Source organism: Sturnira hondurensis, unplaced genomic scaffold, assembly GCF_014824575.4.
Source record: "Sturnira hondurensis isolate 20B ecotype Veracruz unplaced genomic scaffold, ASM1482457v3 Scaffold0023817, whole genome shotgun sequence".
NCBI classification, from domain to species: Eukaryota; Metazoa; Chordata; class Mammalia; order Chiroptera; family Phyllostomidae; genus Sturnira; species Sturnira hondurensis.
The window spans coordinates 5,299,653-5,316,234 of record NW_028096448.1 but is presented as its reverse complement, the minus strand read 5'-3'; the positions used below and the strand labels follow the sequence as shown (position 1 = coordinate 5,316,234).

Sequence of the window (16,582 nt, the reverse complement as noted above, 5' to 3'; positions counted from 1 at the left end):
GGGGGCAGTCCCTCCACTTTTGCTTTTCTAATAATAATGTTTAAACAATGTGATCTGCATTTGGGGTTCTTTTGTAACTTTGCATTTATGTACTATACTGTGGCTTCATATTTCGAAGAAATCTTTCTGTTGCGGCAGGAACATCCAGAGGTGACCTCTTCCTGGGGCCCAGCTGGGCCACCCTAAGAAGGCAGTCGGGGACACAGTCCCTTTGTCTGCAGCTGGAAAGATGCTAAAAGCAGAAATCCCCCTCCATTTTTCTTCTCTTCTTCCTCGTCTCTTTCTCTCTCCCTTCCTTTTCCCTACTGTACTTTTTCACCTTCATCCTGTACCTCTTCCTTGTTTTCAATGCCATGAATAATTATCCAGTGGACCAGGGCCATGGTGGCATACTGTGGCTCCCTCTGGTGGTTCACTGAAAAGATAGCAAGACACCATCCCTACCCTCACAGCCTTCCCCCTGGTAGGAGGCAAAGACAGCACAGAGGGAGAATGGTACAGTCTCAGGATCAGAGCCTCTTCTCCAAGCTGCACTGGTGATAGGAGACATGTCCTACACGTGGGGGGAGGATGGGTTGAGTTTTTTTCTCCGTCTGGTTCTTTTTGCTCCAGTTCTGTCTTAATCTTTGTATCCTTGATTTATCAGTATTATTATCTGGAAAAGATGTTTACCAATGGATAACTTTTAAAAATAATATATGTAAATTTGTTTGTCCAGGCCAAGTCTTAGTGGTCCATTAGCGGAAGACCAGTCATAGAGTCTCTACAGAGAATGTTTAGAAACAACTAAGCCAGTGTCTCTATATAAACAATGTCTATAACCAAGGCACCACTGAGAATCAAGTCAGCCTTTTTCAAACTGTATTCTTTATAAAGTATCTTCAAAGGGGTTTTCGAGGTTTGGATATTGTGCACTCAGTTGTATGGGCAGTTTTACATTTGCATTGCTAATGGACCTCTTTCTGAATGTGTTTGACATTTTGCTTGGCTTTGAAAGGACTTTTCTGCCGCTGCTTTTTCTTCCCTGAAGCTGCCTTGGGCTAATTAACCTATTCCCTTACTGGCTGGGCCTACTATATGCAAATGTTCTCATTCCAGATTCTGACATGCCACCCTTGCTCGAACACCCGTAATGAAATCCTGTGGTGTTGTATCGGATCAGTGCTACCGTGGAGCCAGCAGGGGGCGTATGAACCCGTTGGCTTTAAGTAGATGTCCCATGTAACTTTTCTTTGCTCTTTGGTGTGGGAATGCGGGAGCTCATCCAGTTCTCTTTCTTAAGGGTGACTCTTGAAATCTATAGGTAAAAGATCATTATCAGTAATTTTTGAGCAACCAAAAGGGGCAACTATTTTTGATGCTTTACAGTTTAATTTTATTCTGTCATTTTGAAAATAGCACTGTCATTTTAATTGATTTGCAAGTACTGGGTGTAAATTATGTGGTGCACTTTTTATAAGAGAAGACTGTGCAGAATATAGTTACCTAGGACTTTAAAAAGCTGTATAGGTTAGGAGGGTAGATAATTGACATTGCTTTTTAACACAGATATTTCTTAAGCATTACTATTTTAGTCCTTTTGTTTCTGTCCCAGTCTTTAAAGTGCCTCTCATCATCTGAGAAACCCTATTACCTATTATTACTGAAATGTCCTTCGATTTGGAGATTCCAAACCTGATCACAGTCATTGCGGCTGGGGAACTTCATCTTGTGTCTGTACTTTCGTCGTAATATCATTAGTGATATTAACGCAAAACCAACAAGGAGCACTGAATCACTGACAAAAAAATAGAGGTTAGGGCAGGGAGTGTAAACTGTGTAGGGGAGAAGTGGAATATGCTGGTGTGGGGAGGGGAGCAGCGTGGCGACAAAGGGAGAAAAATTGCTGTTGTAATAGGGATGTGGCTGTTGCTTAAGATCAACAAGGGTCAGATGGCTGTAGGCTGCTGCCTTACTGTGCTTGTTTTAAAATCAGATCATAGAAAAGAGGGTCCGGGTAGAAGGACCACTGAAACTCCTGGGTCTGTGATTCGTACAGCCCGCCCTCACTACTTCTGAGGATCCTAGCACAGGGCATTGCACCTGTCCACAGCCGAGACTTGTAAAGGGAGCTGGTATCTGCCGCTTGTTAAGCTGGTTCCTGTAGGTTCCGCTGATGTTCGGCCTCTGGCCAGGTGGGCATCTGTTTGCCCACACAGAGGTGGTGACTAGAAATGCAGCAGTTTCTGGGAGACTGAGATACGCACCCATGAGTTAATGGTAGGCTGGCTCTTTCCAAGCAGAAAGGTGGTGGGGGTGAAGGGGAAATTCAAAGTCCACTTGGAAAGAGTCAGGAATGAAGCAAGTGTGTAAACACCATTAAGGAAACCTTCAATGTATCTGCCTGATTATCCCATTTTTTTAAATCCTCACCCGAGAATATGTTTGTTGGTTTGAGAGAGAGAGGAAAGGAGAAAAAGAGAGAGAGAGACATCTGTGTGACAGAGAAATATCAATTCATTGCCTCCCATACGCGCCCCAACCAGGGATCAAACCCGCAGCCCAGGTATGTGCCCTGACCAGGGATTGAACCTGCAACCTTCTGGTGCACAGGACGATGCTCCAACCAACTGAGTCTCCTGGCCAGGGCCCTATTACTGCATTTTAAAAAACACTGTAACCTTATTTGTCTTTTAACTACCTCAACAGATTTCTTTGGGTTTTCGGTTTACCATATGAGTAGCTGTACTGGGAATTCTTTGAAAACTTGTAGAGAACAGAATTATTCTGGCCGCCTCTGCTGAGGGCATGTGTGTGTGTGTGAGTGAGTGATAGGGAAGAGAGAATTGCTGCAAAGTCAGGATGGACCCCGGGGGTCAGGTGGAGTTTTCAAGCGGTGGCTCTGCCAGCTGGGGGTGCAGAGGTAACGTGCCGAGCGGTCAGACCAGGGCTGCCGCTCCTAACCTGCTCCCCCTGGAGCCCGGCTCGGAGAGCAGGGCCGGGGTCACCTTCACTGATGCCATCCTCCCTGGGGCTTCATTTGATTTGCCAGCGAGGTAAAGAAGAGGTGAGGCCAGAGGATCGCGGTTCGATTCCCAGTCAGGGCACATGCTTGGGTTGCAGACTGGTTCCCTGCAGGCCAACTCCCAGCAGGGGATGCACGAAAGGCAACCATACATTGATGTTTCTCTCCCTCTCTTTCCCCTCTAAAGATAAATAAATAAAATATTTTAAAAAAAAGAAGAGGTGAGGGACAGGACCAGCACTTCTTGAAAAGGAAACTTAAGAAACACGTTGTCTAACCTTCTAATAAGAAATGAGAGAAAAGGGAGAGAATGCATCGAGAAACATGTCTTAGAGGAGCTGTTAACTTCACAAAAGGGCATCGGCTTTAAGTTTTGACTTGCCCGACGCTGTAAATAATCTTCTTGATATGCTGACCTGTTTTCATGCTGGGGCTAGGATCAGGCTTTCAGAATTCACAGGGAAGCCGAAGCCTAGTCGTAGTCTTGCCGAGGATGTCCTTTTGCGGTGCTGATTATCTTGATTTCTGTTCCTTCTCTTCCTTTCTCTTCCCTTTCCTCTTGCCCTTGTTGCTGCCCTCTTCCTTTTCCCAGATCCCAGAGCTGCGGCCGGCGGATCGCACCCACAGGGAGATGATTCCTCATGAAGAGCCTGGATCCCCCACAGAAATCAAATGTGACTTTCCGTTTATCAGACTAAAATCAGAGTCAGCCGAACAGTGAAACAGTCACCGTGGAGGGGGGACGGCAAAAAATGAAATCCAACCAGGAGCGGAGCAACGAATGCCTGCCTCCCAAGAAGCGCGAGATCCCCGCCACCAGCCGGCCTTCGGAGGAGAAGGCCACAGTCCTGCCCAGCGACAACCACCGGGCAGAGGGCGTGGCATGGCTCCCGGGCAACCCTGGTGGCCGAGGTCTCGGGGGTGGGAGGCAGGGCTCTGCAGGCACGTCGGTGGAACTCGGTTTACAACAGGGAATAGGTTTACACAAAGCGCTGTCCACAGGGCTGGACTACTCCCCACCCAGCGCGCCCCGGTCTGTGCCAGCGACCACCACGCTGCCCACAGTGTACCCTCCCCCACAGTCAGGGACTCCGGTGTCGCCCGTGCAGTACGCTCACCTGCCGCACACTTTCCAGTTCATCGGGTCCTCCCAGTACAGCGGGCCCTACGCAGGGTTTATCCCTCCACAGCTGATCTCCCCGACGGCCAGCCCCGCCACCAGTGCAGTGGCCTCTGCCGGGGGTGCTGCCACTCCATCCCAGCGCTCCCAGCTGGAGGCCTATTCCACTCTGCTGGCCAACATGGGCAGTCTGAGCCAAGCCTCAGGACACAAGGCTGAGCAGCAGCAGCACTTAGGCAGGACTCCAGGGCTCATGGCACCAGGGTCCCCACCACCCACCCAGCAGAACCAGTACGTCCACATCGCCAGCTCTCCGCAGAACGCGGGGCGCACGGCCTCTCCTCCGGCCATCCCCGTCCACCTCCACCCCCACCAGACGATGATCCCACACACGATCACCCTGGGGCCCTCCCCCCAGGTCGTAGTGCAATACACCGACTCTGGCAGCCACTTTGTCACCCGGGAGGCCACCAAGAAAGCCGAGAGCAGCAGGCTGCAGCAGGCCATGCAGGCCAAGGAGATGCTGAATGGGGAGATGGAGAAGGGCCGGAGGTACGGGGCCCCCACCTCGGCCGACCTGGGCCTGGTCAAGGCCAGCAGCAAGTCAGCGCCTCACCCCTATGAGTCCAGGCACGTGGTTGTCCACCCCAGCCCCGCTGACTATGGCGGTCGAGACTCCGCAGGCGTCCGGGCCTCTGTGATGGTCCTGCCCAACAGCAGCACCCCAGTCTCCGACCTGGAAGCGCAGCAGGCCGCGCACCGTGAGGCCTCCCCCTCCACCCTCAATGATAAAAGTGGCCTGCATTTAGGGAAGCCCGGGCACCGATCCTACGCACTCTCGCCCCAACAGGCCCTGGGCCCTGACGGCGTGAAGGCCGCCACCGTCGCCACACTGTCACCCCACACGGTCATCCAGACCACACATAGCGCTTCGGAGCCACTCCCAGTTGGACTGCCGGCCACAGCCTTCTACACAGGGACTCAGCCGCCTGTCATCGGCTACCTGAGCGGCCAGCAGCAAGCAATCACCTATGCGGGCAGCCTGCCCCAGCACCTGGTCATCCCCGGCACCCAGCCCCTGCTCATCCCAGTTGGCAGTGCCGACGTGGAAGGGTCGGGGGCAGCCTCTGCGATAGCCACGTCGTCGCCCCAGTTTGCAGCAGTGCCTCACACCTTTGTCACCGCCCCCCTTTCCAAGAGCGAGAGCTTCAGCCCGGAGGCCCTGGTCACCCAGGCTGCTTACCCGGCCATGGTGCAGGCGCAGATCCACCTGCCCGTGGTGCAGTCAGTGGCGTCCCCGGCGGCAGCTCCCCCAACGCTGCCCCCATACTTCATGAAAGGCTCCATCATCCAGTTGGCCAACGGGGAGTTGAAGAAGGTGGAGGACTTGAAAACGGAAGACTTCATCCAGAGCGCGGAGATCAGCAGCGACCTGAAGATCGACTCCAGCACCGTGGAGAGGATCGAGGACGGCCATGGCCCGGGCGTTGCTGTGATCCAGTTCGCCGTCGGGGAGCACCGGGCACAGGTAATGTTGGCCCAGGCCACACAGGCGGCGACACCGCACCACACCCCCACGCCGCCATTTCCTGGCAAGATGAACTACTTCCAGGAGGCAGGCCTGTCCGTGCTGTGGGGCAAAGTGAAGGTTTCCACTTATGCCTAGACTCTAGACTCCGAGTCTTCTCTAAGAGAATGGCATGCCAACGCCCCCAGACACCTGCTGTTTGCGGTGGACTGACCGTTCTGCGTCTGGAGCGGGGCTAGCCAGGTACCACCCACAGGACAGTTTCTGAAAATCACCACCCAAGCTGTGTTGTTTTCGTCCTGTGGTTCAGACAGAGACCTGATTGAGAAAGGCAGCAGCAGCGTTGAAGGCCCTGCTAGAGGCCATTCTGCCCCTTTTTTCTGTGTGAGGAAGACATTGCTGGTTGGGTAAAGACCCTAGATGCCCAGAGTCACCACATCTCATACCAACATCTGCATTTTAAAATGCCAGTTTTATTATTGTTCAGGCAAGGCCAACAGATGAGGCGATAACGGCCATTGAACTCGTAGCTTCTTACACTCATAGCCCGCTAGAGGGTACATGCCGCAGGGGCGCCGCAGGGGCAACACAGGGAAGCCCTGGGGTTGGGGGGTGGAGGGAGTGGAGGGTAGGAGCCCTTCCTGGGGTTCTTGTGGGGAGGAATGGATGAGAAAGGGGAAGCAAGTTGAGGACTGGCTAGTTTGAATAACTTCAGTGGGCTTGCTCTCAAGTTGTCTGGTACCTGCTGTGGGATGACTAGGGCAGGTGGGCAGTTTCCTGGAATCTGAGAGCCAGGTGGGGGACGTGGCTGGGCCTGTGGGTGGGTTGGTGGTTTGCATAAAGAGGACTCTCCCAGGAGAGTCGGTTGCTATCTCTAGGAATTAGCTAACCCTGAGGGGGCAGTCCCTCCAAAGCCAGCAAGGCCCCCAGATGTCAGAGCATCAGCACACAAAAAATAAAAGGCGTAGTTAACAAATCCAAGAGGTCAGGCTGTGCCAGGTGTTCTGCTGGTCTCCTTCAGTCCACCCTGTTCCAGTCTCTCAGGTCTCTTGAATGCATTGACTCCACAGCCCATTTATATGAAACAGCAACTGCACTGCCCAGGCCACTGAAGTCAAACAGGTCAGGCCCCGTGGGAGCTCCCCTGGAAATGTTTCCATCGGGGACCTTGAAACTCTCTGTATGACGGTGCCTCCTTCAGGTTTGAGCCAAAAAGGGTCACGACTTTTAGCTGATAGTTGAGACATTCACAGAAAATAAAACAAACCCCCAAAGACAAATTAGTAAGTGGTTTGAGTTGTCTTAAGTATATTTTTAAAAGATCAAATAAGGTGGATGGCAGGCCAGTTTTCCAAAGTGTTTTCTGGGAGCTGCCTGTGCATGACCTGGTGTGGGATCTCGCACAGCAGCGGGGGGCCTGCCTTCCCAGGGGCTTTCGGCCCCAAACACCCTCCTTTTCAATTGGGGGGGTGTCACCGCAGGCCTAGACTCTCGCAGGGCCTAAGAAGGATATCTCAAAGTTCTCATTGGAAAAAAAGAGCAAAAGTCAACCTTTTTTTAAATGGCATCATTGTTTAGAACTCACTACCCAGCTGTAGCTGCTGTTTGCTCCAACCTTCTTTTGTGGATTCAGGTGGGTCCTGGAAGGAAAACAAAATGAGTTTTCTTCGGCTCAGTTGTCTTTTAGCAGACCCCAGGGGAAGCATGGAGAATGCTTCCATGGAGAATAAACAAGAATGGAAAGGAAATGCTTTTTTCCTAGTACGTTTTCTCATTCTTAAAGCATTAGTGTGCACAGAGGCCTGCATGGGAAGAGGTGTGATTCTGAAATGCTACTGGTTCCTGACCAGCATCTCTTGCAACCTGGGTGTAGAGAGTGGCTCTGGCTTCAGGCTGTGTCTCGGGGCCCTGGCAGCCTCTCCAGCCTGAGCTCACAGGCCTCTTCAGGTTTCAGATGGACCTGGCAGGTCTCAGAGAGAAAGCAAGCATCTCTCTGTGCCTTTCCTGCTTGATGCTTTGCAGGAGGAATGCTTAAGTGACAGAGAAATTGGCTTCCAGGCCAAGTCTCATTTCCTTCCCGTAGCCAGACCACTAGTCCCTTTGCTGACAGCCAAGGTGCAAATTAGAAGGTAGAGTAGCTGTGTCACAGCCTGTTCACAGGTCTGTCAAGGCGGCCCCGTGTGGCCCAGCTGCATGCTGGGAAGGGCCTCGCAAAGAATGGCAAGAGGGATGTCGTGGAAACAAAGTGCAAGTCCCCAGCACGGCCGATGATTTGTCACTTTACCAAGAAGCCTATCAGAAACAGGCTGACATCATCACAGCGAAAATACTCCACCAGCTGTGTTTGGCACGAGTGACAGGAGCGGAATCGGTGGAGAATCAGGGAGAGAAGGCAGAGAGAACCTATCGTCTGCATGGAATTCACGTTCTGGGGACGGAGTACCCCACTCTGCGTCCCTGTCACTGTGAGAACCTTCTCCCCAGCCTGAAGCATCAGTCCTTGTCTTCCCAACTGGCCAGAAATCACTAACACTTACACCCCCAGGGAGATTAGAAATGTGCAAATTGTTTAACTTCATTAGCTGAATCACAGATTTGATCAGGGAAAGTTGTGGGAGCAGAGCTGGCTTTGCCACAATAGCTGGCCTTATGACCGTGGACATAAGTTCTGTGTGGCTGGAGAGCCACCGGGAAGCCTGACCGTACACAACCCAGTGGGCAACCCAGTGGGCAACCCAGTGGAGGCTGAGCAGTGTGCAGACAGCGATGAGCCTGGGTGCTGGTCGGCTGCAGGATCAGTTGCTTTTCCTCTCAGAGCTGCCGTTTTTCTCATCTCAAAACAAGCACCTGGCAACACCGTGGGCCTCCTTGTTTTGTCATCCTTTGCTGTCCTTCCTGCCTTGCAGAGCATCACTTGTGAAATTCACCTGCATAGGCTACCAAAGCTGGGGGGAGGGGCAGAAAGGGAACCTCCGTTGGCCTCGGGCTAATGCTCCACACGTAGGCCTGGTGGGAACTAAAGCATCTCCATAAACCCGAAGGGTGTTGTTTTTTGGGGTTTTGGTGATTATTTTAGGAGCTGAATTTCTGATTGTTACTGTAGAAAGACTCCTCCAAGGGTGCTTCCAGCTGAAGCCCGAGATGAGGCAATGTAGGAGAAAAATACTTCCACTTACTCATCACCATCCCTGTGACCGTGTCATACTCAACGCAGCATTTCTGTGCGACTGAGCTCCCCCACCCCAGGAGCTATGGGAAATGAAGAGGATTCCAGGGACTGTCCCTTACAACTGTGTGCTCCACACCAGGCCTCTCAGGGCCACGCTGCCATCTTCTTCCTCTTCCAGTGAAGGACAGGTGGCATGTCCCCCCCCAGGTGGGAGAGTCTCTGCTTCTACCGTGCCTTCCTCTCAGCCTTGGAGAGTCTAGTGGACATTTCCAAGGGACAGTAGAATTCACATCCCTTGGGGCCTCACTTCCATATCTAATCCACTCAGTATTCTCTAAGTTTGCGTTCCTACGTCTGCGGCGAGTCCCAGAGGGGATCCCGGGCAGTAGCATGAACAGGGACCAGTGTGACTCAGTAAGAGTGTGTGGCATCACCCACTGGGGCGGGAAGCAGGTCTGCTGGAAGGAAAATGGGGGACCAGGAGCCAAAAAGACTGAGCCTGTCCTCCACCGCTCCGCTCCGAAGCACTGGGCCCTCATAAAAACCACTTACAAATTACTGCACTAATAATTTATCGTGCAAATTACAATATCTAAGCCTTCCATTCTTGGTTACATGGTGGAAATAATGGGGGCTGCCATAAGAATGAAAGAAAATACATTCAAAGGAACCAGTGCAATATGTAGCACGTAGTAGGCCCTCAACAGAGTGAGTTTCCTCTCCCTGCTTCACTTAGGTGACTTTGGCTCTGCAAAAGGACACAGCTTCTGAACAATAAATGAAAGGCTCCATGCTCTAAAGAGAGTTTATGGAAGGAGAGACAGTTTAGAAAAGCCTGGAGAGAAGGCTGGACTTGTCCACCAGTTCAGCAAGCCGTCTCCCCCACTGCTTTCCGGTGGCGCGTCCCCATGAATGGCCCAGGAGCACCCATACAGCCACTTACATGTGTGGCACACAATGCGTGGTTTTCCAAGCACGAGCTGCACTGCAGGGATGCCTTGGTGGCCCAGCCGCCCACGTCAATAAGAGGAGCCAGGCAGAAGCAGAGGCTCATGGCCCCTCCTGCAGTGTGGCCGCTAGGAGTGTCCCATCCAGGAGGGCCCCACCCGGGGGGCCTTCAGCTGCCCTATCTGGGAGCAGTCTCCCACCCCTGTGTCTCATGCTCTCCAGGCCTCAACTTTTCTGAAGAGGACACAAAATTGGCTCAGAAGAATTGTAGTACATTTTCTTTGCAAAGTGCTCCGGGCTGACACTTTCCTTGGACTGCTTCTTTCCTAACTGCCAAGCTCCTTATGTTCCTAGGACTGTCTGTCGCTTCCTAGATCCTGCTGGGGTGATTGCTTCCCTTTACCGCCTTGGTGACTGTTTAATATTCAGTGCCATCTCCTTCTCCCAGCTCTGTGGGGGGTTGGGGGAAGGTCTGCACGTTCACTCGTACAGCACGTTATAATGATGTGCTTACTGCACGTTTACCCGTGGCTTTTCTTTCATTCCACTATTTTTTAATTTGACTGCTATATTCTGTGAGTCATCAGTGGCAGCATTATGCAGTTAATGGATTAGCTGGTGCCTAAAAATAGCCAAAGCCCTCATGCAAGCCGTGCATAAGCCTGTATAGTCCCTTAGCAGCCAAGGCAAAGCGACGTGCCAATATCTCACATGCGGAGCCGGGTAGAAATGAATCTTAATGGATCAGAAAAGAGGTAGTAGTCCTGGCCAGGTGGCTCAGTTGTTTGGAGCATTGTTCCATACACCAAATGGTTGCGGGTTCAATTCCCGGTCAGGGTACACACCTAGCTTATGGGTGCATACGGGGAGCAACCAATTGTAATTCCTTTCTCTCTCCCTGCCCACCTTCCTCTCTGTGTAAAAAATTAATGAATATATGTCCTCAGGTGAGAATTGTTTTGTAAATGGAGGTAGTGGCAGACCTGTGTCCAAAGCCCAGTGCTGGGCCCGTGGTCCAGTCTCCATGACAATGCCCACTTCAGCTCCAGTGCCGGACAGGCTCCAGCGGAGAAGCAATGGCCAAGCACGTTTTTGTGTGTGGGTGCCCCTCCAAAAGAAAACACAAAGAAGACAAAGGCTCTACTTTAGCCTTTGTGTGGTACAAGTCCCCCACGTAGGTGATCACGTGTATACTGTTGAAGCAGATTTTCTTGGACAACTGTTGTATATAGCTTTTCGAAATATAAACTTTCATTTTTAAAAGTAGTTCTCAGACACACAGTTTCCCTTACTGTCAAAATCTTGCATTTGTCTAGTGTATTTGTTGCAACTGATGAGCCAGAATTGATGCATCCTTAACTCAAGTCCATGGTTCACATGAGGGTTCACTGCCTGTGCCGGCTATTCTGTGGAATTTGACACATGTGTAATGTCATGTATCCAGCACTACAGTGTCACACAAAATAGTGTCACCACTCCAAAATCCCTTTACGCTACACCTGCTCCTACTCCTGACCCCCGGCCCCACCTCACAGCCCGGGCAGCCGCCGCTCGCCCACAGCTCCACAGTAGCTCTGCCTGACCCAGAGCGCCATGCGGCTGGGCCCTCTGGTGCACCAGCTACTCATTCAGACTGCGCTATCTCACCTGGCAGTCTTCACCGAGGGCCCCTCCTCATCTTCCTGTGGCTTTGATAGCTCATTTATTTCTGGCGCTGAATAATGTTGTTCTTTAAGGCACACGTTTTAAACCCCAAGAGAGGAGGGCAAGCGAGATAGAACCTGTGTGCCTGAGAGCTGCCCTGGTCGCTTGCTGAGCAGGGAGATCCCAATGGGGCCTCCTGGCAATGGAGGCTCTAGGAGCCGAGTGAGGAGAACTCAACAGGGCACTTGGGATTTGTCTTCGGAGGCCCCTCTGTCTGCACCCGCTCGGGGTTTACTGAACAGACCGGAGACACTTCCACCAAGGACTGGGTCCGGCTTCACATTGCATGAGCAAATAGTTTAAACAGAACGCTCACAGATGTCCTTACTACTCGACTGAAGAATTGTGACTGTTTTTATTAGTGATTTGTAAAATCAGCACCTGAGGATATGTTTATTGATTGCTCAGACACAGGGAGGGGGAGGGAAGGGAGAGAGACAGAGACAGAGAAATATCAGTGTGAGAGGGAAACACTGATCAGTTGCCTCCTGTACATTCCCTGACTGGGGATTGAACCCGCAACGTAAGTATCGAATTTCAAACTTTTGGTAAATGGGATGGTGTTCCAACCAAATGAGCCACCTGGCCAAGTGCTTTTTAAACGTTGATGTGAGTGGGTTTTCTGATGTTCCTGGTGTAGAGGAGGTAACCATGCAAACTGGCCTTCTCTTCATGTAAAACAGGATCAAGAGTTTCATTTGCAGGCAAAGTCAGGAATTCCCAGTTCAGTAATTTCACCGAAAGCAGGTCATGCTCACTGAAACCCGGCTTCTGAGGTGTCACTGCTCCCAGGTATAAGAAGAATTGGTACATTTGGGAGAGTATTGAGCAAAAACATTTTGTAAAACAGATGCCCTTCACATTTCTAAAAACCAGGATTCTTATTAAAGAGTTGGGAAACAAGTTTAAGCAGTAGGCATTCTGGGTTTTTTTATATCTTGTTTTTAAAGATATGTACATATGTGCATATGTAGACAGCACCCAGCTAAGTTTGAAATATGCAGACAGCATACATATGTGTTTATGCATACAGTGTTGCAATATAATGATTATCAACTAAGTAGTTAAAGGAATTTTATTGAACTTACAGAAGAGCAGAGAATGATCATAAAAGCCAGGCATTAGCCAGACAAGGGCTTTGACATTGAACAAATCATTATCAGCCAGATGTGTTGTTGCCTGCTTGTCCTGGTTCCCCAGTCCTGAACGGAAGGTGGCGGTGATCCCTGTGGAGAGCTGGTTTAGGGGCTGGAGAGAGGGAGGGGCAGGCAGATTTCTCATAGCAGCAGTGGCGAGCAAGTGGGGGCACTGCACCCACAGGAGGAGGGTGAGAAGCAGTCAGACCCGACAAAGAGAAGTGCGTTACCAGGCATCTCGCAAGGAAAGACAAGGGCCTAGAGCGGACAAAAGGACAGAGGCTCTTCATGCTCCCGTTTCATCCTGCAGACCGCTTAGTGCGTTCGGAAAAAGACATGTTTATGGGATGACAAACTGGACTGTGTCGAGCTGCCAGGAGTCCTGTAACATGCTTTGGTTTTATAAGGTGCTGCCCCCAGGACTATATGTTCATTAGGGTGTATTCAGAGACTGTTTGAACCCCCCACAAGATCATAAAAATGAGTTAATGATTATTAGCACAGCTGAAATAGCAAAAAGGAACCTCAAGAGTGGAGAGAAAGGAACTAAAGTATGATTCTATGGAGTCATGACGCGCTCAGTGTCTGACCAGGGAGGACTGTGCGGGGCTGCTGTGGCTCAGCCCAAGACGCTGCCGCTGCCGCGAGGGGTGAGCTAACCTGGGAAGGTGCTGCCTCTCTCCCTAGAGAGCTCGGTAAGCCCAGTTTAGTCCTAGCTGCTGAAAAGAAGCAAGGACAGCCGGAGCCTCTCTGCATCTAAACACTGACCTCTGTCGGCCAGTGGTGCTGTTGCAGCGTTTTTACAAGCGCTTTTTTTTTACATTTAGCCTTCGCGGTGGAAGGCAAACCTGGAACTAGTTATCAGATTGTACTGAGCACCTATTACATGTCAGAAAGTATCCTAGACTCTGGAGATAGGAAGATGAGCAAAACCAGACAATATCTTAGCCCTTGTGGGAATTCCCAAATTCCACAGTCTTGTGGGAATTTGGGGGAATAGGTGAAACAGACAAATATGAGAGTAAAAAAATTATGCTAAAAAATATAAGTGCTGTGGGGAAAAAGCAGCATAGAGAGGGCCAGGAAACTAGGGACGGGGTGTTGTTATTTCAGATAGGATGGTCAGGGAACCTCTCTCTGAGAAGGCGAATGAGAGGTGACAGTGTATAGGGCAAAAAGGATTCCAAATGCAGGGACTGGTGTATGCATCGACCCAGAGGTGGAAGTGGAATTAAAGGACCAAGAGGAGCCCTGACCCGTATGGCTCAAGTGGAGCATTGTCCTGTAACGGGACGGTAGCAGGTTCAATTCCCGGTCAGGGTGCCCTGACCTTCGCACATACCTAGGTGTGAGTTCGATTTCTGGTGGGGGTGCGTACAGTCCACGGTCTGGGCACATACAGGAGGTAACCAGTCAGTGTTTCTCTACCTTCCTCCCTCGCTAAAAGCAATGGGAAAATGTCCTCAGTGGAGGATTAAACATTTTTTCAAAGGACCACTGGAAGACAAGTCACGGCAGCGCAGAGTAGGGGTGGAATGCAGACCATGCCGGGCTTGCTCGGGGTGGCTGTTCTCCCAGTGGGAAGAAGCTGGCTGGGCCAGAACAGTGGCCATAGAGGCAGTGAGAAATGGTCTTATCTGGATGTATTTGGAAGAGAGGACGGATAGGATTTGTTTTGTGATTTGAATGAGGGTGGTACGAGAGAAAGAACCAAGTTGAGTGTGATTCCCAGGCCCTTGGCCCAAATGACTGGCAGACGGGGGTGCCATTCATGGAGCTGAGGGGAACAAAGGGGGTGCCAGTGGGCAGGAGCCTATCAGAAGGTCTGTTCTGGGCACGACTGCATTTGAGTTACCAATAGATGTCCAAGTGGACACCATCAGATGGCATGGTGGCCAGCATCCAAATATGGTTTGGATGCACGCCCAGTCTCCCCGTTGGAGCGAGAGCTAGGTCCTGCCCAGTAAGTGCTCTTCCAGAGTCTCCAACACTTAGCAGTACTCAGTGTCCTCACCGAGCTTTATTACAGCTGGAAAACCTAGAGTGGGAACACTTGGTCAACAACATTCTGAAGCCCTTAGCACCATGGGGGAGACCTGCATGGGTCTCAAATTTGAGGAATTCACAGACTCGTTCCAGTTCAGAGTGACATCATGTCACAAAATCCCATCAAGCAGTTTCATGTCCAACACAGTACCCTCCGGCATTGACGGTGTGTTTTTAGGTAGATAAGTCTTTACTCCAAGGGAATGTCAAGCAGACAGACTTAACCATGTATATTCCTCTCACTGAAAAATCCCTCGGTATGATTTGTTTGTTAACTGTTAAGGACCAGTTAACTTTTAAGAATGTTTATGTCCTCTGACAAACCTAATTATGAAATAAACAGATGTGTTATGAATACTTTAGTGCACTTATTTGAGGCATGTGCAAAGAGAGTTTAACTTTTGCCAAAGAAAAGGAAAAAACTTTTTTAGTTTACATATATGCGGGCCAAAACCAGCGCATTATCTAGATAATTCAGGTTACATAATTAGGGAGAAGGAAAATATCCGAGGATAAATATTATCAGGGATGAATAATTAGTGAGGAGGAAAACAGTATTTGATGTGAGCTGTCCAGTCCACTGCTTAGTGACCACATCACCCCGATAGTCCTTTGCTCATTTGTCTGATACACCTGCCGGGGTATGGTGTGGGGGCATCTTCCCCAGGGGGCAAAGCACCTTTGGGAGGAAGGGATCAAAGGCAAGCCTTGGAAGTGGCAGAATATATTTGCCCAAACCTGTCCAAGTTAAAATAAATGTCATTATCATCAGCATTTTTTAGTGCATATCTTAAATATTCTTCTCTCCCCTCATCGCTTTTCTTTCATGAATTTTCAGTTAGGCTGTTCAAGCTATAGACCACCTCATGGCATTTAATTCTAAGACCTGTCTTTGCAGCTTTGACATGAGGGAGTAATGAAGGGCTTTCAAAATGCCCCAAGACATTATGGTATATGTATGTGGAAGCATATGCATCTACATTGTAGCCTTCGGCATAATCAGTAATGATGCTTATTATAAAGGCCTTGAAAGTATTTCTTCTTAATGAGTTACAGATACTTGGTAACATGTAGAAGTCTCAGATACTATCTACTGTAGAATAGACAGTAGATATTATTTTCAGAACATATTGGCTGCTCTGAAGAGTGTGTACGGTATGGCTCACATACCAAGAGCCTGTCAGCTGGGAGGTGTTAGGCTGTCTGTCAGCAAGGAGACAGACTGCCCAAGTCAGGGATCATCTAGGAACGTGTCCAGCCTAAAAAGAGGCCAATGTGTCTGCAAATAGGGCTCCTGGCATTACGGACATCACACAGCGTCTGACAGTTGTTAGGCAGGGATAAGCAAACAGTGCGGCTGGTAGAGGTTCTTAGGAGATATTTGTACTTGAGAACTTCGTTGTTATGCCTGGGAAATACAGTTAAACAATGCCCACTTGAAGTAGGAGTTGTTCTGCTCAGCTTGTGACATTAGGGCTCTAAGAGGTTTGGGGCAGGGTTTATGCAGCCAGCTCCAGGGTGGTCCTCCAATGTGGGACTCAGTGGGCATCCCCATCTGATACTGCAGCTTGGAAGTCTGACGATAAATCTGCATATGCAGATATATGTGTGTGATATAAATGTGGTTCTGTAATTGACTATCAGCCTCATCACACACTTCTGTGGGGAGACTAGAATTGTATGGGTCTGTGTGAGGCAGACACTGTTTCAGTTTTCTCTTCCATGAAACAAATCCATGAGCTCGTGCCACTGCAACCCTACTTATTGCAAGTGAGATTCACCACTGTTGGGGGTAGTAGGAATGTCAAGTTCATCTCTTTTGGTGGTGTTATAATATCCTCATTCATACAGGCAGAGATCAGGAGCTTAGAGAGAGACTGGGATTCAATCCCAATCCCATCAGTTCATAGCTGTGACATTAGGCAAG

General features: G+C 50.1%; 1 protein-coding gene across 10 annotated transcripts in view; it reads left to right on the top strand.

Annotated features, from left to right (window-relative positions):
• ATXN1 (ataxin 1) overlaps window positions 1-16,582 on the top strand; it is a 391,897-nt gene that overhangs the window by 364,444 nt on the left and 10,871 nt on the right. For all 10 annotated transcript variants that reach the window (XM_037037921.1, XM_037037917.1, XM_037037915.1 and 7 more), the window contains one exon: window positions 3,597-5,652. In XM_037037921.1, coding sequence (XP_036893816.1) covers window positions 3,757-5,652 — 1,896 coding nt within the window. In that variant the 5' untranslated portion in view covers window positions 3,597-3,756. The remainder of the gene's footprint in view (window positions 1-3,596; window positions 5,653-16,582) is intronic.